Raw genomic sequence first — 23,478 nt, forward strand, 5'->3', positions numbered from 1 at the left:
ACACGGTACAAGGCACCTGGGCCTGAGTACGCCCTAAATTACACAGTCAATGTCTGCACGCGCCATATCCAGGGTGTCCCTGTGTCTTGTGACTGCTATGCTATGTGACCACTATGTGGTTGGAAGATGAATGAATTTTTAAATGTTTTGACAAAACTTCACAGGCTTGGTGATGAGAATGTGATGAGATCCACAGTGACAGTGCACACGTATTGAGTACTGGAGGCTCAGCATGCTTACATCGTGCCCAGGAGGACCCTGCGGTCCCAGACTTCCTGGCAGACCTCTAACACCCTGAATGATTGGATAAAAGAGCAAACAAAGGGTCATTCATCACCAGGGTATCACTCATCATTGTCCATCTGAGGTTACACACTGAATAGTTTATTTTCTGTGGAAATGATAAAACTCCACCAGGTCCTTGGTGAAAAATGTGGTGCTTCTTTGTTCTTCAGTGTTATGCATACAAATAAAGTTATTTAATCACTATTAATGCATACAAATTTCATTATGAAAGATCACTGTATGGTTCCCTACATAGATCTACATGTACATAAGACCTTAGAAATATTGTAGAAATATCATAAATCTTCCATAATTAGTACAGTGATGTAATCATTGGTTAATGTATCACATCAGCACAGTATATATTAGACTTAATTAGTACTAATCACCAGAGAAACTGAGAAAACAGGATTTGATACTAATGAACAGCTTCACGCAAATTTCTTACCGCTGGCCCTGTTTCACCGGGAGGTCCTGGGGGTCCCTGAACCAATAAGAAAATAAGCAAATGAAGAAAAACATTGCAATTGACATGCATTTTGTTACAATTTGTATCGAAAAGTATTTCTTTGCTATGGCAGAGTCATGTAGCTGCCCACTGGGGCAGACCAAGGGGCCTCATCATGCCAGACGTAGCCTGCCTCGCCTGCATGACTGCGCATGCACACGTGCAACTGTGGTGTTCTTAGCATCAAACAGGAGTGTCATACCGTGGGGCCTGTTATTGCCTCCCCAGGGGGGCCTCTGCTTCCTGGAAGTCCCTGCATGCCCTGTGGTCCAGGTGGGCCCTTGGCAAGACCATTAGAACCCAGCATTAGAATCCATATTCTGCACATGCCAATGTGTTCATTGAATAAATTCACTCCCAATTTTCAAACAAAAGGCATCATCTATATTGAATGCCACAGACCCATACACTCTTACAGCAATTGAATCTTAAACCACATACATTCATCCAATTTGTAGCCATTCCCTGAACTGTCAGGGTCGGCACCTGTCCGAGCCCATCCTCCATGTCCTGTTATTGGCCAGCATGTTGCACTTGTCATTTTGTTCCCCTCATCCCTCTTTTAGACCTCAGCTCTTGTGTGTTGCCCGGTTTTCTGGGCCACAGCATAGCTCATAGCTTGGAGGGTGTACCCTCCAGTTTTACGTTCTTTGTTTGTGCCCTGGTGTTTATTACTTGGTGTGTTTTATGTTTTCTGTGTATTCTTATGGTACTAGTCTCTCTTGCTGTGTATTCTTAGTCTTTAGTGCTTGCTAGTTCCCTTAGTTCTGTGTTTATTTAGTGTTTCGGCTTCCACCTGTTTCCTGTTGTTCCTGCACCTCCCTTGATTGGTTAATCGATTGTGAGTTACACCTGTCCCTTGTTTTCCTTGGATTCCTGTGTGTATTTCAGTGCCTGCCCTCACTCGCTTTGTTATTCAATCATTGTGTGTTATGTTCCTGCATGTCAGCTGTGATTATGTTCCTGCATGTCCGTTGCTCTGTTCCCTAGCCTGTTCTTGCCCCTGATGTCTCCTTGTTCCCTAACCTTGTTTCCTTTTAGTTTCTAGTAGTTAGTACTTGTTAATTCTGTTTCCTGGTTGTGTCAGTATTAGTTTATTTTCCCCATTTGTTCATGATCCTTTGTGGTCCTCTTATTTTTTGATGTCCCCTTTGTTGTTCTGCTTTCTTAATAAACCCCTTCTGTCACAGAGCTGCAAGTGGACCATCACCTCATTTCCCTGCCCTCACCTTGCCTCGCCGTCATGACTGAACAATTACTTTACTAGATGAATGAGTATAAAATCATTGTCTCTGATTAATAACAAAGTGGCCTGCTGGCTATCAATATAACCCAGAACACAACCATTTCCCTCACACAATTAAAAAGGACGAGGCATACCCTTAATCACGCAGCATGTGACATGTGGTGGTTTAAAAGAGAGTGAAAAGACAGCCCTTTCTTAATACGAACATATCAGCCGTTTTACTTCTCATTTGTACCCGTGGGATATGTATTGATTAATAGGTCTATAGCAGCATTAAGTCAATAAGCAACTAAGCACTGAATGCGCCAGTTTGATCAAATTTCATCTCGTAAGGTTTATGACTAAATCCGCTTGTTGCATGGTTCATACCCGATGTCATAAAATCGCATCACTGACTGTAACAAGACAACAGTCATGCCCTGAAGAGCCCAGCGGTACGAGCTATGGGATCAATCTTAGCCTTGCTATTTCTGTTAGCCTCCATGGACATATATATGTTTACAAATCATCATCATTGATCTCCTGCATGTTCTGTGGAAATGTTTCTATTAATCTTTGGCAGCCTTTATATCACGTCTTATAACACCGAAGTTGAAGGTGAAATGTTATCCAGTGTTGAATTGTGATATATAAGGTCATAGACCTACACAGCTTGATGAAAGGAATTGGTTTGGATAAAAGTCATACATGTAGCTAAGGGTTAAATAGCTAAAGATTAAGGGTTAAAAGCAAAATCTTAAAAGCAGGAGCAAAAGTACTTACAAAGGCCTGAAACAGAGAGGTTTGGTTCTTTTGATTAATCCTGTGAACTTATCCTTCTGTGAGAAGCATTCATTGAAAGGTTTTAAATATATTCCTGCCTTGCAATAGTATGTTTGGGCGTGAGGATATTTTAGAGCCTCCTCTACTTAATGCCGTTTTGCGCTTTTCGCATTACGGTTACAGAAAAAGTATTTCACCTTTTCAGTTTAAGGTCACTATGGCTGGTGTGACTTCTAAAGAAATATCCCACCGGTCAAAAGGGAAAATGGGCCGGTCAGGATATGAAGGACTGCTGAACAAATCTATAATATCGTTTAAATGAATAACCTGCTAAAGATGTTCATTTTCATATGGTTATTGGACTGGCATGCTCAGGACTCCTAAGTGTGCTAAAAGTAGGTCCAGAGAATGCGGAAACAGTTACTTTGCCATTTACTGGGCATGTCACATCTCCAATCACATGTTCAGAATCGCTACCTTCATTCCCTGAGGTCCGGGCAGGCCAGGTGGTCCAGGATCTCCCTGAAATTCAGCAAATGATGAAAGTGTCAGCATCCTCCCCATGTAAACAGCAAAGCAGAAGTCCAGATAATCACAGATGGAATCACTTTGCCAGGTTCCCCCCTTCAAAGTGGAGACTGACATTTACAAAAATCTGCAGACGTTTCCTAATGACACCGAAATATGTGTTTGTAGTAGATAACATATTTGCAAAATTACACGTTATATATTAATGAGAGGATCTGCCATTATAACCATAACCACTGTCTTTATAAATGTACTGAATTACAATGTATATCAGTTGTGACGCTCATTTTTAACTATAATCAGCAGCCCCACAAAACCCAACGCCAAATGAAAAAACATTTTTGAGACTGAGTAGGGGTATACACCCAGACTGAGATCAAACATTAACTGGGGGGAATTAATAACCTGCAAATAAATAACCTGTCAAAACTTCTAAAAACTATTTCTTGCATTCAATATATATGAAACTGATAGTTTGATGAAATAATTTGTGTTCGCATTTTTGGTAACACTTAAAGCTGTCATCTATAATGCACTATAGATATCTTCATAATGCATTATAATGGTCGGTAGAAGAATTAATGAAGCGCTACATTATTGACATCTATTGACAGTCATAAGGCATTATATTGTTGATTATAACACTTCATAAGCTCCAACGAAGCTCTCATCTATAATGCACATTATGAAGGTATTTATAGGGCATTATAGATGAGAGCATGATAAAGCATTCATAATGTATAAAAAATATGGCTATAATTTGTCAGGCCTTTTAAAAAATATTTTAGCCATGTTTATAATGCTTTGTGAATGCATTATAAAGTGCTTTGAATGTGTTCATAGATTTTTATAGACATGGCATTAATATAGTGTTACAGCATTACCCCCCCCCCCCCAAAGGTGGCTGTTTTGTTATCTTACAGGGTGCCCAATGAAATTTCCCCATCTGTTATAAGGTGGCCGCTTTGTTATCTTACAGGGTGCCCAATGAAATTTCCCCATCTGTTATAAGGTGGCCGCTTTGTTATCTTACAGGGTGCCCAATGAAATTTCCCCATCTGTTATAAGGTGGCCGCTTTGTTATCTTACAGGGTGCCCAATGAAATTTCCCCATCTGTTATAAGGTGGCCGCTTTGTTATCTTACAGGGTGCCCAATGAAATTTCCCCATCTGTTATAAGGTGGCCGCTTTGTTATCTTACAGGGTGCCCAATGAAATTTCCCCATCTGCTATAAGGTGGCCGCTTTGTTATCTTACAGGGTGCCCAATGAAATTTCCCCATCTGTTATAAGGTGGCCGCTTTGTTATCTTACAGGGTGCCCAATGAAATTTCCCCATCTGCTATAAGGTGGCCGCTTTGTTATCTTACAGGGTGCCCAATGAAATTTCCCCATCTGCTATAAGGTGGCCGCTTTGTTATCTTACAGGGTGCCCAATGAAATTTCCCCTTCTCTTATAAGGTGGCCGCTTTGTTATCTTACAGGGTGCCCAATGAAATTTCCCCATCTGTTATAACGTGGCCGCTTTGTTATCTTACTGGGTGCCCAATGAAATTTCCCCATCTGTTATAAGGTGGCCGCTTTGTTATCTTACAAGGTGCCCAATGAAATTTCCCCATCTGTTATAACGTGGCCGCTTTGTTATCTTACAGGGTGCCCAATGAAATTTCCCCATCTGCTATAAGGTGGCCGTTTTGTTATCTTACTGGGTGCCCAATGAAATTTCCCCATCTGCTATAAGGTGGCCGCTTTGTTATCTTACAAGGTGCCCAATGAAATTTCCCCATCTGTTATAAGGTGGCCGCTTTGTTATCTTACAGGGTGCCCAATGAAATTTCCCCATCTGTTATAAGGTGGCCGCTTTGTTATCTTACAGGGTGCCCAATGAAATTTCCCCATCTGCTATAAGGTGGCCGCTTTGTTATCTTACTGGGTGCCCAATGAAATTTCCCCATCTGTTATAAGGTGGCCGCTTTGTTATCTTACAAGGTGCCAAATGAAATTTCCCCATCTGTTATAACGTGGCCGCTTTGTTATCTTACAGGGTGCCCAATGAAATTTCCCCATGTGTTATAAGGTGGCCGCTTTGTTATCTTACAGGGTGCCCAATGAAATTTCCCCATCTGCTATAAGGTGGCCGCTTTGTTATCTTACAGGGTGCCCAATGAAATTTCCCCATCTGCTATAAGGTGGCCGCTTTGTTATCTTACAGGGTGCCCAATGAAATTTCCCCATCTGCTATAAGGTGGCCGCTTTGTTATCTTACAGGGTGCCCAATGAAATTTCCCCATCTGCTATAAGGTGGCCGCTTTGTTATCTTACAGGGTGCCCAATGAAATTTCCCCATCTGTTATAAGGTGGCCGCTTTGTTATCTTACAGGGTGCCCAATGAAATTTCCCCATCTGTTATAAGGTGGCCGCTTTGTTATCTTACAGGGTGCCCAATGAAATTTCCCCATCTGTTATAAGGTGGCCGCTTTGTTATCTTACAGGGTGCCCAATGAAATTTCCCCATCTCTTATAAGGTGGCCGCTTTGTTATCTTACAGGGTGCCCAATGAAATTTCCCCATCTGTTATAAGGTGGCCGCTTTGTTATCTTACAGGGTGCCCAATGAAATTTCCCCATCTGTTATAAGGTGGCCGCTTTGTTATCTTACAGGGTGCCCAATGAAATTTCCCCATCTGTTATAAGGTGGCCGCTTTGTTATCTTACAGGGTGCCCAATGAAATTTCCCCATCTGTTATAAGGTGGCCGCTTTGTTATCTTACAGGGTGCCCAATGAAATTTCCCCATCTTTTATAAGGAGGCCGCTTTGTTATCTTACAGGGTGCCCAATGAAATTTCCCCATCTGTTATAAGGTGGCCGCTTTGTTATCTTACAGGGTGCCCAATGAAATTTCCCCATCTGTTATAAGGTGGCCGCTTTGTTATCTTACAGGGTGCCCAATGAAATTTCCCCATCTGTTATAAGGTGGCCGCTTTGTTATCTTACAGGGTGCCCAATGAAATTTCCCCATCTGTTATAAGGTGGCCGCTTTGTTATCTTACAGGGTGCCCAATGAAATTTCCCCATCTGCTATAAGGTGGCCGTTTTGTTATCTTACTGGGTGCCCATCCTTCCCTTTGCCAGGCAATCCAGGTACCCCCGCTTCCCCTGATCTCCCCGAAGGACCAGGCTGGCCATCTTTTCCTGGTTCACCCTGGAAAATGGCAAAAAGGGAACATGAGGATGAGAATGTTCTCTGCTTCTTTCATGATTTCTAACCTGTTACTCAACAAGGGTGTCATGGGAAGGCCTTTCCAAACATGCTTTCCTGGAAAAAAATTAGAAAGGCTTAGACTTTAAAGCCTTCATAAATGTGAAGGGACAGCTGAGAGCTGAAAATATGAAGTGTTTTTGTTAGTCAAGAAAAGAAAAAATGGAGGAGATGCTGCTCATTACTCCTACCCCCCATTATCTTCCCCATCAGGGTGTATTTGGGGCCTAATTATACTGCATCTTATGACCGTAAAATATCAAATCACAGTTGGCGAAATGCTGCTGGGTTTATTTTTATGTTGTTCCCATACAGCTTTGTACAACTCTGTATCTCCACACAATGTGCCCCAGATTTACAGTTTCCTCATTTCCTTCTACGGTGTGCGTATCCGTAAATTTGGTTAATATCCCATTGTCTCGTACCTTCTCACCCTTCAGACCATCTGTACCGGGGGGGCCCACGTTTCCCGGAACGCCCTATTTAAGAAAAGGACAAAGACATTTTAAATAGTGCTCCAGCAATCCCACAATGCACTGCTTTCTTGAAATATCTTTTAGAAAATGTTGTTGTGTTTTTTTTTAGACGTACGACATTGCCTGGTAACCCACGTGGACCCTGAGGTCCGGTCAGCCCTGGTGGACCCTGCAATAAAATAATGAACCTTCACTGAAGTGCTGAACTCAAACAGCAAGAGCACAGAACAATGGCCACAGGTCTCATATGATCATGCCTTGCTGATCAGAACTTACTGGCTCCCCGTTTTGCCCAGCTTGCCCTTTGAGACCCGGTTCTCCCTTTGGACCCTGTTGTAGGTGAGACAGCACATGCATGACACTAACAGAACACATTATACAGTATATGGCATTAACCATGTAGATAATCAAACACGCAGATCGTTGCTGGCACTTGTAAGTGGATCCGTTGAAAATGCAAACTTCTGTTGCCATGGGACCTCCAGTCACCCAGAGGTCACTAAGGGCTTTTCTTACCAGTGGTCCTTGTGGACCCCTTTGTCCTTGTTCACCAGGAAGTCCCCTTTGACCCTGAAAGAGGAGCCACAGATTGTTTATGTGCCAAAGCCACCCGACATGTATCTTATCTTTGTCAAAATGATGACAGAATTTGATCATATTTTTACTGTATCAGGTAATAGTAGATTCTCAATATCAGAAAAAAAATTAACAATGTAAAAAAAACTATTTTTGAATCTCCAAATTTATGTAAATGACATTGGGACACTGGGATTTTATTTTTATGCCAGTTCAATTTGTGTTTTATAAGTCATTCAGTGTTGAAGCTTTTCACATAAATATTGGGATCTTGCTCACAAAATTATACTGTTTTAAAGTTGGCAAAGGTATTGTTATGGATCTTACCCACTAGAGCAGTGTATTTCAAAATATAATATAAAATCTAAGACGGATTCAGCTACTCAAGCTCCATCAATCACAGGAAACAAATTCAAAGGGCTTAGATCTGTATACTGGAGCTAGGTGGAGATATTTTATCACAGCAAAACTTAAGAATTCATAGTGAAGCGCAGAAACTCGACGCATCCAGGCAAGTTCTTTATTTTGTTTTGATAAAAATCTTCTTGGCATGTTTTATATTCTCTCCATCCATACTATTTTTTAAGTTTCAAGTTTCCAAGTATATTTTTTCTCATTCTCATTTTTTATGTTTGTACTGTAGTATGACTAAATACTGAGAGAGGAAAAAAGCTACACATTTATGCTAAACCCATGAGAAGAAGCTGATGTCAAGTAGATCTTGACATTCTGCTGCCATCTAGTGGGCTGCTGTGCTACCGCATCTCAGCATCCTGAACAGGCTTTCGTCGTTCTCAATGGGGATAAAGCAGATATTTGCACTTATAGCAGTTTCTGCCAAGCTTCACTCTCAGCTGTATGCGCATGTGCATGTCCCAAAGAAGAACAAAGATACGATAGATGAAAAAAAAAGCATGTCAATGTACCTGCACTCATACATCAAACGGCAAATAAAGCCGTTGTTGGTTGTTGAAAATGTTGGTTTCAAAATGTCAAAATCCTTGAAAGGTAACATGCGGCCTTAACTCCAGTTAGGCCTGTGCATGACACAGAATCACCATCTTCTCTATAATCAGCACGGTATTTCCATGTCACATGGAGGTCACCTTGGATCAAAGCCACAGCTAACAACAACAACAATAATATTCAGGGATGATTAGTTGACGTACCGGTTCCCCAGGGCTGCCCTTGTCTCCCCTCTCGCCCTTCTCGCCAGGCTTCCCCTGCGGTGAATGTTCATTGGTTAAAGGTCAGGTGATACACAACTAATAATGAATTTCGTAATGAACATGCAGTCGTAAGTATCCCACAGATGCTGTAGGCGTGTGGTACAAGGTCTCCACTGGGCTATGGAGACTGAGACATTTACATACAAAGCATGGCAGTAGAAAATGTGTCATATCAGGATCAGGCAGCTTGCAAGCAAATCTTTGATGAACATAATAAATTTTAATTTACAATAAGAATAACTTACTTGTTGCCCAAACTCGGGAATTACCTAAACAGACAGACACACACAGCTGGTTATTAAGGAAAACATTATTTACAATGATGCTATGACAATGTTAATGGCTAGTTTACCCTGTGTCCATTATTATTAGAAACCTCAGAATATATTTGCGGCTACATCTAAAAGCCACTGGTGTAATTTTACTCACATTTCCCGGCTCTCCAGGTGGTCCTCGGGGTCCGATATCACCCTAGGACAAGAAATAAAAAAGCTGTACACTTTCACTGAGGATTTTGATTGCCTAATTTAAATGTTACTGGAAAGTAACTGTGAAACAGATTTTCTGAAGGGTACCCAGGGGCTCGCAGCTATACGGCCTGATTCTGATTTCGCTTAAGCATGAACATGGAAGTCTTAGCCTTTGGTCTGTCTGAGCTACATAACTGACTTCAGTACTTCATCACCCATATATTGCGGTACATGCTTCCATTACATGTGGGGTGCCTCTAAAGGAGTTACATAGATGGGTGATATTCCCAGTTGCAGCATGTTAGGACCCCGTGCCCATGAACGGAAGGTTGTTGGTTCAAATCCCATCACCGGCAGAGTGACGCCACCATTAGGCCCTTGGGCAAGGCCCTTCAGCCCAATTGCTCTGGAGGTGCTGGACACTGGCTGACCCTGTGCTGCAACCCCCAAGCTTACTCTCTCCTTTATGTGTGTCTCATGGAAAACAAGGTGAAATAGGAGAAAACCTATTTTCCCCAGGGAAATGGATACAGCATCTCTAGGCTATATGCTTTATTTCTCCAATGCAACTCACCTTGTCCCCTTTCTGCCCAGTTGGTCCAGCAGCCCCATCCCTGCCTTCTTCACCCTGTTAAGGATATGGAATCATATCGTTAAATTATGCTGTGATTATGTCTGCATTTGCATCATATCTATACATTGGCACATTGCAAGCAGCATTAAATTCATAAATCTGACATTAGATTAATGTCAGTGGATAATTGTTCACCACTGATGTCAGCAGCAAATTCTAGTCTTAGTCTGAGAAGTGCATGAAATTTTATTCATTTTGAAATTTAGATGTTGATACTCAATTGGAAAAAGTATTCAGTCTATCTATATTTAATATGTACTATATTGAACTTTCTCTTTTTCTATAAATGTTTAATACATGAGGACAACTAAAACAAACAAACTATGACTTCCTTTGACTTTTAACCACATATCCTAGGCAATGTTGTGGCAGTGTGGGGCACAGGGTTGGGGTACACCCTGAACTGGATGGGGTACGCCCTGGACAGGATGAGGTATGTGCTGGGCGGGATGGTGTACGCCCTGAACGGGATGGGGTACGCCCTGGGCGGGATGGGGTACGCCCTGAACAGGATGGTGTACGCGCTGGACGGGATGGGGTTCACCCTGGGCGGGATGGGGTACGCCCTGGGCGGGATGGGGTACGCGCTGGGCGGGATGGGGTACGCCCTGGGCGGGACGGGGTACGCGCTGGGCGGGATGGGGTACGCCCTGAACGGGATGGGATTACGCGTTGGGCGGGATGGGGTATGCCCTGGCCGGGATGAAATACGCCCTAGGCGGGATGGGGTACACCCTGAACGGGATGGGGCATGCCCTGAACGGGATGGGGCACGCCCTGAATGGGATGGGATTACGAGTTGGGCGGGATGGGGTACGCCCTGGGCGGGATGGAGGACGCCCTGAACGGGATGGGGTACGCCCTAGGCGGGATGCCAGTCTATCATTGGGCATAAACATGAACAACATGCAAGTGAGAGAAGTCTAAGCAAAGTCTAACTCCAAAAATGGTCCCCACAACATCAAAACAGCAGGCTCTTATCACACTGTGGGGGCATTTGGTCCCCACAATGTAATATATACCTGGGCCACACACACACATAGGAGATGGTATCTAAACCTCCCACCCAGGGGGCAGTAATTCTCCGCAATAAGCCACTGCATTAACACATTGACAATAGTTACACAGCCTTGCACACCTATCACTTTTTTGATTATATATGCAGCTCTTTCCTGCCCTCCATCATATCTGCATTCCTGACACCTTTTGGATGGTAACACTTCTATACCCACCTGTTCGCCTTTTCCCCCTTTAGGCCCAATGGCACCTGATTCTCCTGGCAGACCAGCTTCTCCCTGTGACACACAGAGCGTTTTAGTGGCATCTCACGGCAGGGATGTAGGGAGACCCCAAGGTGCGGAGCACTCACCCTCTCCCCAGCCTTGCCTCTTGGGCCTGGAGGACCTTCCACTCCCTGAAATAACGCCATCACATTAATGTTTATTTGCTTGTGACTCACTGGTTTGTTTCCTTGGAAACATTATCCACATCACTTGCGTACGGCTGTACCTTGGGGCCAGGTTTTCCTGGAAAACCATCTAGACCTGGTTCCCCTGGTGGCCCCTGATGATAAGAAAAAGATACAGTGTTCACATTACTTGCCAAGGAAAAAAAATCTATAAAGGTATAGTATTATGGCAACTATAGCCAATTAAGTATATAGTTGTATAAATACATAGTTCTATCTATTACTGAATGCCCTATCCAAACGTCAGTCTTTCACATTGTGAAATACAACCTTTAATTTATCACATCATCCTATTGACAACATTATGGACAATACTAACCTTCACCCCATCAGATCCTGGGAATCCATCCAGGCCGTCTTTACCAGGCAAACCCTAGATTTAAGACCAAGTTTAATGAACTGCCATGCAAGCTGTGATTGTAGCAGAAACATTAAGGTCTCATTGAAAGGTACGTATGTTTGACAGCTAATTGGTGCCACCTAGAGCTGCAGTACACATGGAAATGTCATCTGTCACAGCACATCACTTACAGGTTTGCCTGGCTCTCCCAGCTTCCCAGGAAACCCAATTTCTCCAGGTAACCCCTAGAGATACATTTAAAATAGACACGTACATTAATAAAGCAAACAGGATTCAAATTTCAGAGCTAAGTCATGTTGTTTGTGTGAACCGAGACAAATTTTATATGTGAAATTGATTATCCATTATTCAGCCTTGTGCTTCGTTACTATGTTGCGTTTTCAGTGAGGAAACTCCAACATTCAGATGACTTGTTATCACATTCAGATACTAACCGGGGGTCCAGGAGGCCCAGATGGGCCACTATTTCCAGGAGGACCTTGAGGACCCTAAAGACATTGGTGATAAGACAAGGGTCAGGGGTGTTTTTACATGGTCCTATAGACAGTGAAGTGGTGTAAATATTAGGGCATGGTTTAAGACTGGATCTGTCATAAGGCTTGAAAACCACCAGAGGGCGACAGTAAGCTGCACAGCCAAACTATGTGGCGTGTGAAACATGGAAATGTAAGTCTGCAACTTCCAACAATGCAATGTACGTTTTTTCTAAAGTTTTATATTGTAATTAATGTCTGATGAATCTGCTTCAGATACATATCTATGTGATACATAAAATGTCATGCAGGTTTTAAATGTAAAGTGCGTTATAAATTAAATCTATTATTATTATTATTATTATTATTAAATAACGTCACTGTAAGATATATATTCTTACCGGTGGTCCAGGTAATCCATCAACTCCAGGGAGACCACTTTCTCCTTTTTTTCCCTGAAAAACAGACACACCAGTGTTGGCTAATAATAGCATGCAACTATTTTCACTTAACGCTTAATACAAGTGCTATACTGAGTTATTAATTTAACAGCTTAATGCTGCCTTACAGACATAGTCAACCTGTCACTATACAAAGAAACATATCTGGGGCAAGACTCATCTGGGTCTGAGTTCAATGTTTTTTAAATATGATGTTTGTGGTAAAAATTGCATTTTGATCAAAATGTCTGTCAGAATCTGCCACGGTGTTGACCCCTACTGCCCCCAGGTGGACTGAGATTGAATTGCTTCCATTTCCAGCCTGGGAGCAGACTCTTCCCCACAGCAGGACACTGGTAATTGGTGATGACTGTCAACCAGGGAATGACTGTGTCCCGCGGGCTGGCGGAGGCATCGCGGCCTATCGGGCTGTACTGTTCTCGAGCTGACAACAGACACTGCTGGACAGCTCCGGAGGCAAGCCAGAGCGCATGGAAACCAGACAGAATCACAACACACATCTTGTTTTGCTCTTGAGTGGAAATCCACTTAGACTGTCTGGTCCGTCTATGCTCAGGATGGATGATTTCCGTTAAGGGGCTCATGAAGACATGACAAATGCCCAAGCGGAAGACAGAGCTCTGGATATGAAGCAGGTTTTCCATCCGTAAGACAATCACTGTACAGCACTGCATAGCAGTCACTGGGTGTGCTAGGAGATGGTACACTGTCCACACACGCTGTGCCCTGTTTCTTAAGACGTCCTGAAAGAATGCTGAGCAAGTGAGATTTGCCTGAAAAATCATGTTGTACAATCTGTTCCTATATTCTGCTGATAAGCTCAAATTTACAATGGATTAATTTTCTTTATTAAGTGGAAAACATGGGGAAAAAATCAATAATGATTACTGAAAATTATGACAAAATATGCCTATGAAAGCTTCTAACTAAAGACAGGAAAGGCCATCTTTGGTGATCTTTCATTAATTACCCACCACACAATATTTGCCTGACTGAAAAGTCTGTCTGAGAATAACCATGAATAAGACAGTAAAATCCATACAATCTTACCCTATGGCCAAATTCCCCAGGCTCTCCAGGAAGTCCTGGAGGACCTTGTGGACCCTAAGAGGAAGAAGGAAACACCTCACAATCTCTTCCTCATTTATAGAGCACATAGAGAGGATAAATATTGCCTGTTTTTTGATACACGCTTGGCTAACAGCCATTCCGGCTGCTGCCCTCTGCTGCCCTCTGGTGGCTCACTGAGTGGGTCCTGCAGCTGTTAACACGCTACGCTAACTCCATGCTCTCACCGGTGCTCCAGCGGGGCCCATTGGGCCCTGGGGGCCGCTAGGTCCAGGGGCTCCCTGCAAAAACAACAAACACTGAAGGTAAGGCAGATGCCCTCATTGTGAGGACAACAGGAGTCATTCAAAATGAACCAAGATGTTTTGACTAATTACTAATTACATTAGCTCAGAGTTACTTTGTATTTTTGGTTTTTATACCTAGGTTTGTAAGTTAACATGCATTATAGATGTCAGGGATCATATGATATACTTACAGGCTCTCCTTTCAAGCCCCCTCTATGAACCTAAGCAGTGAAATGCAAACAATCAAGAAACAGCAGGGGGCAGATTTGTTCTCTTCACAAATATGATGTTGATGTGTTTTGCTTGCTTTTTTCCCCTGTTGGCCAGCAAAGCAATTTGACTGCGTCTGAATTCAGGGGCTGCATCCTTCAAAGACCGAATGCGTCACAGCGGCAAGACAAGCCTGTCGCATTTTGAAGGCCCCTTCAAATGCGATCTAAAAATACGTCCTTCTTTTGCCGAGTTGCAAAGGATCTACCTGGTGGGTCCTTTGCAGCCCAACATATCCCAAGATGCATTTCGCAGACCTTCGAAGGACACAGCCTTACAAAGGCTACGTAGACCGCGTCCTCCGAAGGATGCAGGCCCTGAATTCATGAGCTCATGAACCTGCAGATCTAAGTGGCACTAAACATGACAGTGATGCTGGAAGGTGTGCGATTCGCTCACTACTTACCACATCCCCTGGTAACCCTCTTTCTCCCTATGGAAACAAACAACATCAACAAATAAAGTGCAAAAAACAGTTTCATAAACAGAAGCATCGTCTGCAAAAAGTGCAATTTTGTGAGGGGAACATCATTTTGGGGAGAAAGACCTCTGGCAATCATCTACAGACATGGAGATGAAACTTCTGCGCCCGCTCTTGGTCAGAAGCCGTAAAACACTTTTTATATGCCACAGAGCATCAGGGGGTGTTCAAACATGTCGGAGCATGGCAGTGCCCTCGAGGAAGTTTATATCGTGCCTGTAGAATGAACCCTCCCCTAAGATGCACCTTAAAAAAGCAGCCATACCATAATTACAGGCGACCAAATCATATCCTTCAAATGTCTTTCTAAACAGACAAATGACAGGGCATCTACCGAGAGGGAGGAATGTCTGGGACATCATAAGGAGCAGACAAGTCTCACGCCACGGTCGATCTATGTGACGTCATGTGCCAGATCTCTCCTATGTCACCCCCTTCAGGGAGCTGTTTAATCTATCAATCTGTTACTATGTTAAGTGATACTCGCGGTGAGCTTTTTACAGCTTAATCGGGCTTTGTCACCTGCCCTGTGACCCAATGGCAGACCTTGACAATACTGTCAGGTATAAGCTCCCTCCCTTAACAAATCACCCAGCCTCCAGAGACCATCATGCACTTGTGGGTATAGATGTAACCACCAGAAATCTACCAATTAGAGTGGATATCAAGCAAATTCAGAAGAACTGTAGTGGCTTTGAGAGTATTTTTGCAAACTCAAAAATTATCATTAACCAGTTAATCCATTGCATTCATTTTCCAGGCCATTTTCCCCCATTGTCTTTCTCCCAGCTGGACGCTTTGAAGAGCAATGCACTGAATCAGACACGTACCTTTTCGCCTTTTGGTCCGACGGTGCCAGGTGGCCCAATCAGTCCCCTGGGTCCCTGTTATGAGTATTTGGAAAGAGAAACACAGGCTGCATCCTATCCTTGTGTATTTGCCGTGCCTCATACTGCAAACCAGCACAATAATACATAAACAGCCATAAACGGTATTATAAACAAAAGTATGGCAGGATTACACTTCAGTTTCTTTAAACATGATCCATATTTTAAGACAAATACTGATAATTGCTTGATTTCGTAATTCAGTTCAATAATTCATTGCAAGACAATTAACTGTTTGCTTCCAGAAGAGAACTGAAGGTCCAATAGGACAAATTAATCTGTACATTCTAGGAAGGTTGGATGTTTTATGAGGTGCATAAAAAAATTAAAGAACATACGTCTTTTCCCGGATGACCTGGCTTTCCTGGCAATCCATCCAAACCAGCAGTTCCCTACAAAAAAACATGGGGAAAATCATATATTTCGCAAGACTTTGACAGCTTGAACAGTCAGAAGACAGATGAATGGATGGAGACAGAGGTGGAGATTTCAGGTCCAGAGAGTACAAATCCAGACCAAGATTTTGTTTCAACCAACCAGTTGACTACTCTGTGACTATGACTTTTTAAACTCAACTATTTGGTTGAAACAATATCTTGGTCTGGATTTGTACTCTCTGGACTAGAAATCTCCAACTATGGATGGAGGAAAGTTGTATTTTGTTAACCAGAGGGTCTACCTGACCACAAGAGGGCAACCCAATCCACTTTTGCTGTATGGCAAGGGTACTCAAATGGTGGACTCCACAGAAACATAATTTAATCCAGGCTGCATGATCAAAAGTCCATCTACCTAGAGGAACCCTTGCCTTTGTGTGGCTGATGAAATTTGCACCTCGGAGGAAAAGAAAACTGAGCGCCCCGAATCTGTGGTGTGACATGGTAAGAACACAAAGTAGACAAACTCTCAGTTTAGGGCTAAGCCAAGTGATTAAAGGATAAGCTGGGATAAGCCAGCTGATTGAGTCTTATTTGAGGTCCTAATTAAAAAGGATCAACGGTCAGTCCTGAATGTTCTGGTGATTCTATAATTTTCAGAATTGCTTGGTGTCATTGTTTGGTGTCAGAGACCAATAACCGGGAATTGAGGTCAGAGATGATCCAGCTACACATGTGATCATGCTGTTATGTCAAAAAGCAAAGCAGAGAAACTGAAGACATATTTAAGGATGTTACCCCCCCCCCCCCCCCCCCCCCACCGCCCCCACAAAGAAAAATTAGATGATAGATGCATTTGCAAGGATTAAACTCTCAGTGAAGTACCCAATGACCCCTATGACTGTACTACAGCAGGAAACATAGACATCTCAAAACATTGTGAAAATCAAATTAAAATCCATACAGAAGCCTGAAAATGTATCCTTCTTTGCACTGCATACTCTTTTAATCATATAAATTAGTATACATTCATTAATTCATTATTATACGAACAATCAAGAATCGCTGTTTAGCTCCATTGCTAATCCTGCAGTAATTTGAATTCAAACAGCTTTAACTGTGAATATTATTTGACGTTTCCCAAGTACTTTATCTTTAAAAATGTAATTTTAATATTAAATTACATCTAGACATAATAGAATATTTAAGAAATCCTTGACAGGACAGTGTGGGGCTGTTATTTGGTAGATATATAGATCTATGTTATTTCTCACCCAGCGTCTTTTGTATTTCATGTCCTGCACTGTAATATCAATCCTCGTCATGGATAACAGTAAAAACTAAGTGGTACGAGTTGTATGCAGACACTGGAAAGTGAAATCCGGGATGAATGGTGTAGCTATGACAGGTCGGCACTGAAGCGGCACAGCCACAGAGCCACACAGGAAGGGTGCAGAGACCATCACGTCTGTTAGTACCATCTCAAGATCCACCCTCTTCCTTTGGGGCAGCACATTTGTTTTTGGAATTAACTCTGTCATGTGCTGGTTTAAACATTTTAATTCTGTCTGTTTTTTTTGTCAAATACAGTAAATATTTATTCATTGAAATGTCCTGAAATACCGGAACTCAATTTCAACTAGCAATCAGAAATGCACATGGGTAATGTGCACCTAAATATCAAAGCAATGTCAACACAATTGTGACCTTTACTTGGTTAAGTGGTTTTGGTTAATGAATAGAAAATAATCAGGTATTAGATCAGGGCAAACATATAAATAGTTATGTGATACTATATGCTGCTACATTTTCTCCAAATATTAAAATAAGGAAATTATGTGTCACTGAAAATCCTGAAACACTAAACCACTCTGAAAAAGTGTTGTCCAATTCAGGGATGAACATAACTAACAGTCTGCAGAGGACCCTTTAAAGAAACATAAGATTTGTGTAATAGTTAGGGCAGTTAATTGTACAAATAACACAACTAGTGTTGATTTCTTGGTTACAATGCATTCTTTTCCAATTCAAATAACAACAAAAAACAGATTCTCAGTGTTCTTAAACTGTTATGGTAAACCGAAATCTAAGTTGCAGAAGTGAACAACTTAGATGCAGGATACTATCCAGAAAGATATAACCTGCCTGCCCAGCAAAATCAACAACCACTCAGAACACGCTTGGCCCAAATCATGCTCTTATAAAAATAAAAGGCCTGTCAATCGATTATAAAACACTAACTAAATAATTGCACATTTTGCAATGAATTAATCGCAATTAAAAACTTGTTTCCTAAAACAAGTAAAGCTAACGCTTGCTATAATGCATATTTAAATGTAAAATCATTCACCAAAATAATGTAGAATAATCACAAAGGATGTATATTTCAGATATAACAATGTAGTAGGTCATGAATGACAGTTGTACAAAAAAAGAGTCCCTGCCAGTCATTTATACGGTTTATATGATTTATATGGTTGCCCCATAATTCACTGTGTGATTAACTAATCACTAATCGCGTAAAATGTGTTAATTGCATTACATTTCAACGTGTTAATTATTTTATTTGTAACAATTAACACATTAATTGTGACAGCCCTAAAAGACAGATATCACAATAGATGATGCACATACCCTGACCCCAGTTTCTCCTTTGTCTCCTTTGAAGCCTGTGTCACCCTAAAAAATATAAATATGTATCAAATTCATATCCATATATATGCATTGTACTTCACCCACAAAACCCAGTGTATTGGGAGTTTTGTAAGTGCTGATTTTGATACATTCTCTTCACTATAATGATCTCATGCTCCTGATGGTAACATCTTGAGTAAATGCAAATGAGCCTGTGAACTTCATCAAGGCGGCACTTACAGATACACCTTTGGGACCAGGTGACCCGGGAAGTCCTGCATCGCCCTGCACTCCCTGGAGGATGGCAGACAGAAGGATGGACTTCATATACAACAACCCAGCAAATGAAGCAAAGCAGAACATGCACAGGGCAGGAGCTCAGCTCTGGCACAGCAAGGGCTTGTCATGTGGGAGACAATTCTTTTTGTCAATATTCCAACTTCTGAGATGCACATAACCGGTACACAAGCATGCGTTCCATAAATAAAGAAAATATACCGACAATTTGCACTTCATTTGCGGTATAAAGGTTAAAATACACTGTAGTTTCTTGTCATGACAGAGCAAATGCACATACAACAGGTATGCATGCGTGCTGTTACGGGAAGAAAATGCCACGCGCAGCATTTTATATGATGAATGATGTACATGATTGTCTTTTTCTTAACTGTGAGACATAATTTATTCATTATTACTAATATACAGCATTTAAATGCCATTTCATTATATCACATCTCTACTAATAATATTGCTAATTTGCAACCAATTTATACCGTAAAAAAATATTTGTTTGTGCTGTATAACCATGTATTTTATGCTTAGGCTGAAGTAAATACAATAATAAACTAAAGAAGAAAACTTAACAAACAAAATGGTGCTCACAGATGCTGTGAAGGCATGGTTAAACTATATTATTATAGGAGCTATTAAAGATAGCCTTGTATAGCCTAAATGATCCACAGTGCCCACACACAGCCTACTGCTGCAGCAGCTCTTGACACAGCCGTACCATTTCAAACCATCACTTTCCACTTCTGTTGCTCCACAGAAGCCTTTGACTTGAGCTGCTAGTTAGCGAAGAAGCGAATCATTCAGGCGAAACCATACAGACTATTAGCAGCGTCATTATGGTGGTTTACAACTGTGCACCAGCAGGGGGCAGACTCTCTCCTCGCTCTGTCCATCTGACTGGCTTATCCTGTCTTGGACTTAGGGATTTCAGCAATGCTTGGATTCTGTAGCCCCCAATAAGGGGGCAGAAGGACTTGATTAAAAGAACATCCTAACCAAACCAGATTCTGCATTTCCACTACTAGTGAACAGAACCCTTATTGGAAACAAACTGTAAATCCATTTTCTCATGAGTGAAATGATAGCGGCAGTCTGGGACACCCACACACCGGAATATCCTTACAATTTTGCATAGCCCAGCAGGCAGGTAACTCAAGCCAATGTGAGAACACATTTTCCCAGTTTCCTGGAAGGCTTTCGTGGATCTTCACCACATCTATAAAGATTACTTAATTTCCCAGATGTCAGCACATCAACCGTATGTCCTGCTGCAGTATAACTACATAGAGAGACTAAAATCACTTAAATGCCTTTTAAGAGGTCCAGTCTTATCCCATCAATGAAAAGAAATGGCGTTTTTCAGACTGTTTCAGCAAGCCTTTATGAACTGCTGATTTTTCACTGTTCAATCAATTTAGTAACATAAAATGTATAATAGGAATAATAATTGTAAATATTTGTAAGCATTTAACATAATATTTAAAATAACTGGAATGAGGCATAAGCTGCTCAATTTCATGAACATACCTTAGGACCAAAAGGACCATGTAATCCTTTCTCTCCCCTTTCTCCAATAAAACCCTATAATGCAAGACAGATTATTGTAAACATTAGGTTGTTGTTTTAAGGACATTCAGCTGATCAAAATAACACGGTACTCATCTAGAAAGCTACTGAGTGTCATCTGGAGCTTGTGTTTCAGTGTGGTTTCCATGCTGGTGGGGGCTGTACTTACTCTTTCCCCTCTCTCTCCTTTTTTCCCGGAAAGGCCTGGCAGCCCCTGTAATCCCTGCAAGCAAATGAAATGAAGGATGTTTCATTTTTAGATTTTGAGAAAACAAAACAAAGGCCCAAGATCTTACAAGACATTTCTGTAAGTTAATTGCTCGGTGAACAATCTGCTTAAATTCCTGCAATACCTACAATTTCTGGACAAGATTCTGCCTTATGTAAACATTTAAGTGCATATTTTAATTATAGTACGTACAAGGGTTAAAATGGGATTCGGCAGGTGGGGAACCCTAAGATCAGGGTTGACAACTGTCACGCATCTGGCATGACACTCGTGGTTTCAGACTCTCACGTTCACGCAAAAAATCTTATGGCAAATCTTATGCATGTGCAGATTCGTTTCGAATTGAAAATTTAACGCCAGCCAGCTGACCAAAGTTGGCAACCCTGTAAGATTCAGCGTAGCGGTACACCAAAAGAAAAATGACTCACCTAAAAATAACTCCCAAATTGACTCAGGCTACGTCCACACTGCTAGGTCTCATTTATAAATAGACTTTTCAAGCAGAAACATTCATTCATACAGTTCAGCAACAGGTAAAACGTCATTCAAAACAGCTCCGCCATGCCCGCCACGTCGGAAATACTGTTAGAGTGACCAGATGAATAATCAGAGAATTCTTGTCAATCAGAGAATGAGAGAGTGAAAGTAGTGGGATCGAATCAGGGATGGGCCACGTGATGAGTAGGGACCAGTTAGAAAGCTTTTAGAGTCTGCGTTTTCAAACGTCTCTGTTTTCACTCATCCACCCTGCAACTTGAAAACAGAGTTTTCAAAAGTATACAGCTGTAGCGTCATACTAAAGTCACCCCCCGGCTGTGCTGACGGCGAGCGCAGACAGAGCAGGAGAGGGGGCCCCTGAAGGAGATTCCTGACATCTGGTCATCACTAGTGTTGTCACCCTTCACTCCCGTGCTACTGCTTGTGTGTTTGGTGGTATTTGTTGAGCTCTGTTGCTCTGAAATTACCTACCGCTATAGAACTTTACACTCGCTCCCTGATTTACTGTAAGCTAGTTAGTGCTGCCATCACAAGTTTATCTGCAGGCATGAACCCTCTGGAGGGAAGGGATGAGAATGGAAAAAGGACGTGTGTTTGGTGTGAGGGCGGGGCTCTGGGGTGACATAAGTTTCTGATTTGTTGAGTGAGTATCTCAATTGCATCAGCTAGAAGGAACACAAGTCTACAGTACACAAAAAATTGAATTTACTTGGCATTATTATGTATAAAACTATTAATCAGATTTATTTACTTATTAAACAAAGCTGTCGGATAGCTATTTCAGATCGTTCCGGCCCATTTTCATGGTACATATGCATCAACATGACATGGTCAAGACATTTAACGTAGCATATTGTGCATTTCCAGTCACAAAAAGACAACAGCATGCCTTTACTTGCAGAAATGACCATACCTTTTCCCCTTTGTCTCCCCGGGACCCTGAATCTCCTGGTGATCCCAAATCGCCCTGGGGATTTGTAAAAACCATTAATAAATACTCAATGTATAGCTTTCCATAAGGCGTGATGCTACTAGTAATAGTATAATCATTTTATAATAATGTTCTGAAAGCCATTTTTTCATAAACACTAACCAGTGCTGTTTATTTGCTGCGTGCATTCGGAATTGTTACTTGGTTTCGTGATGTCACATTTCTTCCAAAGCAGCCCTTCAGACGTAATGCATAAACATTTTATGACTGCTTAATTACACAGTGCTACCAAACACTGGCCTACAAAACATTTTTTTGGCTTTCATAAACCAGTATACAACATATCGACCTCTAATTATTCCCGGAACATTTCTTCATCATACACACAATGACATCATCGAAGAACACAAAATCAGTCAATGCCATACTGTGAAAATGCTTTCAAGTAAATCGTGTTTTTGGCAGTGAATTGGTGGCCGTTTGGATGTTGTTGTTCCCAAGAGAAAGGTGCAAATCTTGGAATACTTCTTTAAGCTTTGCTATATAATGTAAGATATATAAACTATATCACGTTAACAATTGGTCAACATTGTATGATAAGCCAGTAGGTATGATATCAATGTTTAAGTTTTACTGAGCTGTACAGCAATTGCAATAAAGTGATATGCAGGATTTTAATTACAATTTTCATGCGAGGGTTACTCAGTGTATCCAGACGTAACATTGATGACTCTCTGTGGAATTAATCATTTGAATTGTGCTGATTCTGAGAATGCTAAACTTGCATGTTCCTTTACGTGGAACAGTTACCCTAAATTTCTCCCTTTCATTTAGCTAACATTTGCAACTACAGATACTCCTCACTTAAAGATCTACCTGTTTAACGACCACCCTGACTTACGACCAGTTTCCTTTACACCTTTTCATTATTCAGAATAAATAAAAACGATTACGTGTATTTATAGTATGCAAACCTAAGTGATGTATATTACAGCTGATTTCCTCCATTCTGTTTATTACACTATACAGTACAGTACTGCATAAACATTTACAAACATGGATGCACATACTGTAACTGGTACGCAAGTACGCAATTACCTTTAAAAGTGACACATGCTGCAATGCACTTGTAACAGCACAAATGCGCAGGTATTTTATGTATATTTGCGCTGCTATGGCAAGAAAGTACAGAGCATGTTAACCTTTATACCGCAAATGAAGTAC

The 23,478-nt window shown here is 41.6% G+C and overlaps 1 protein-coding gene across 2 annotated transcripts in view; it reads right to left on the reverse strand.

Moving 5' to 3' along the window:
- col22a1 (collagen, type XXII, alpha 1) overlaps positions 1 to 23,478 on the reverse strand; it is a 58,817-nt gene that overhangs the window by 12,351 nt on the left and 22,988 nt on the right. For both annotated transcript variants that reach the window (XM_072705757.1, XM_072705756.1), the window contains 31 exons: positions 22,237 to 22,290; positions 20,766 to 20,819; positions 20,558 to 20,611; positions 18,980 to 19,033; positions 18,740 to 18,784; positions 16,067 to 16,120; positions 15,672 to 15,725; positions 14,767 to 14,793; positions 14,282 to 14,311; positions 14,031 to 14,084; positions 13,786 to 13,839; positions 12,676 to 12,729; positions 12,236 to 12,289; positions 11,972 to 12,025; positions 11,760 to 11,813; positions 11,482 to 11,535; positions 11,342 to 11,386; positions 11,205 to 11,267; positions 9,913 to 9,966; positions 9,298 to 9,339; positions 9,114 to 9,137; positions 8,809 to 8,862; positions 7,580 to 7,633; positions 7,340 to 7,393; positions 7,179 to 7,232; positions 7,013 to 7,066; positions 6,435 to 6,530; positions 3,279 to 3,323; positions 996 to 1,073; positions 734 to 769; positions 241 to 294 (listed from right to left, as the gene is read on the reverse strand). In XM_072705757.1, the coding sequence (XP_072561858.1) occupies positions 241 to 294; positions 734 to 769; positions 996 to 1,073; positions 3,279 to 3,323; positions 6,435 to 6,530; positions 7,013 to 7,066; positions 7,179 to 7,232; positions 7,340 to 7,393; positions 7,580 to 7,633; positions 8,809 to 8,862; positions 9,114 to 9,137; positions 9,298 to 9,339; positions 9,913 to 9,966; positions 11,205 to 11,267; positions 11,342 to 11,386; positions 11,482 to 11,535; positions 11,760 to 11,813; positions 11,972 to 12,025; positions 12,236 to 12,289; positions 12,676 to 12,729; positions 13,786 to 13,839; positions 14,031 to 14,084; positions 14,282 to 14,311; positions 14,767 to 14,793; positions 15,672 to 15,725; positions 16,067 to 16,120; positions 18,740 to 18,784; positions 18,980 to 19,033; positions 20,558 to 20,611; positions 20,766 to 20,819; positions 22,237 to 22,290 (1,611 nt within the window). The remainder of the gene's footprint in view (positions 1 to 240; positions 295 to 733; positions 770 to 995; positions 1,074 to 3,278; positions 3,324 to 6,434; positions 6,531 to 7,012; positions 7,067 to 7,178; positions 7,233 to 7,339; positions 7,394 to 7,579; positions 7,634 to 8,808; positions 8,863 to 9,113; positions 9,138 to 9,297; positions 9,340 to 9,912; positions 9,967 to 11,204; positions 11,268 to 11,341; positions 11,387 to 11,481; positions 11,536 to 11,759; positions 11,814 to 11,971; positions 12,026 to 12,235; positions 12,290 to 12,675; positions 12,730 to 13,785; positions 13,840 to 14,030; positions 14,085 to 14,281; positions 14,312 to 14,766; positions 14,794 to 15,671; positions 15,726 to 16,066; positions 16,121 to 18,739; positions 18,785 to 18,979; positions 19,034 to 20,557; positions 20,612 to 20,765; positions 20,820 to 22,236; positions 22,291 to 23,478) is intronic.

Source organism: Paramormyrops kingsleyae, chromosome 23 (assembly GCF_048594095.1).
Source record: "Paramormyrops kingsleyae isolate MSU_618 chromosome 23, PKINGS_0.4, whole genome shotgun sequence".
NCBI lineage: Eukaryota > Metazoa > Chordata > Actinopteri > Osteoglossiformes > Mormyridae > Paramormyrops > Paramormyrops kingsleyae.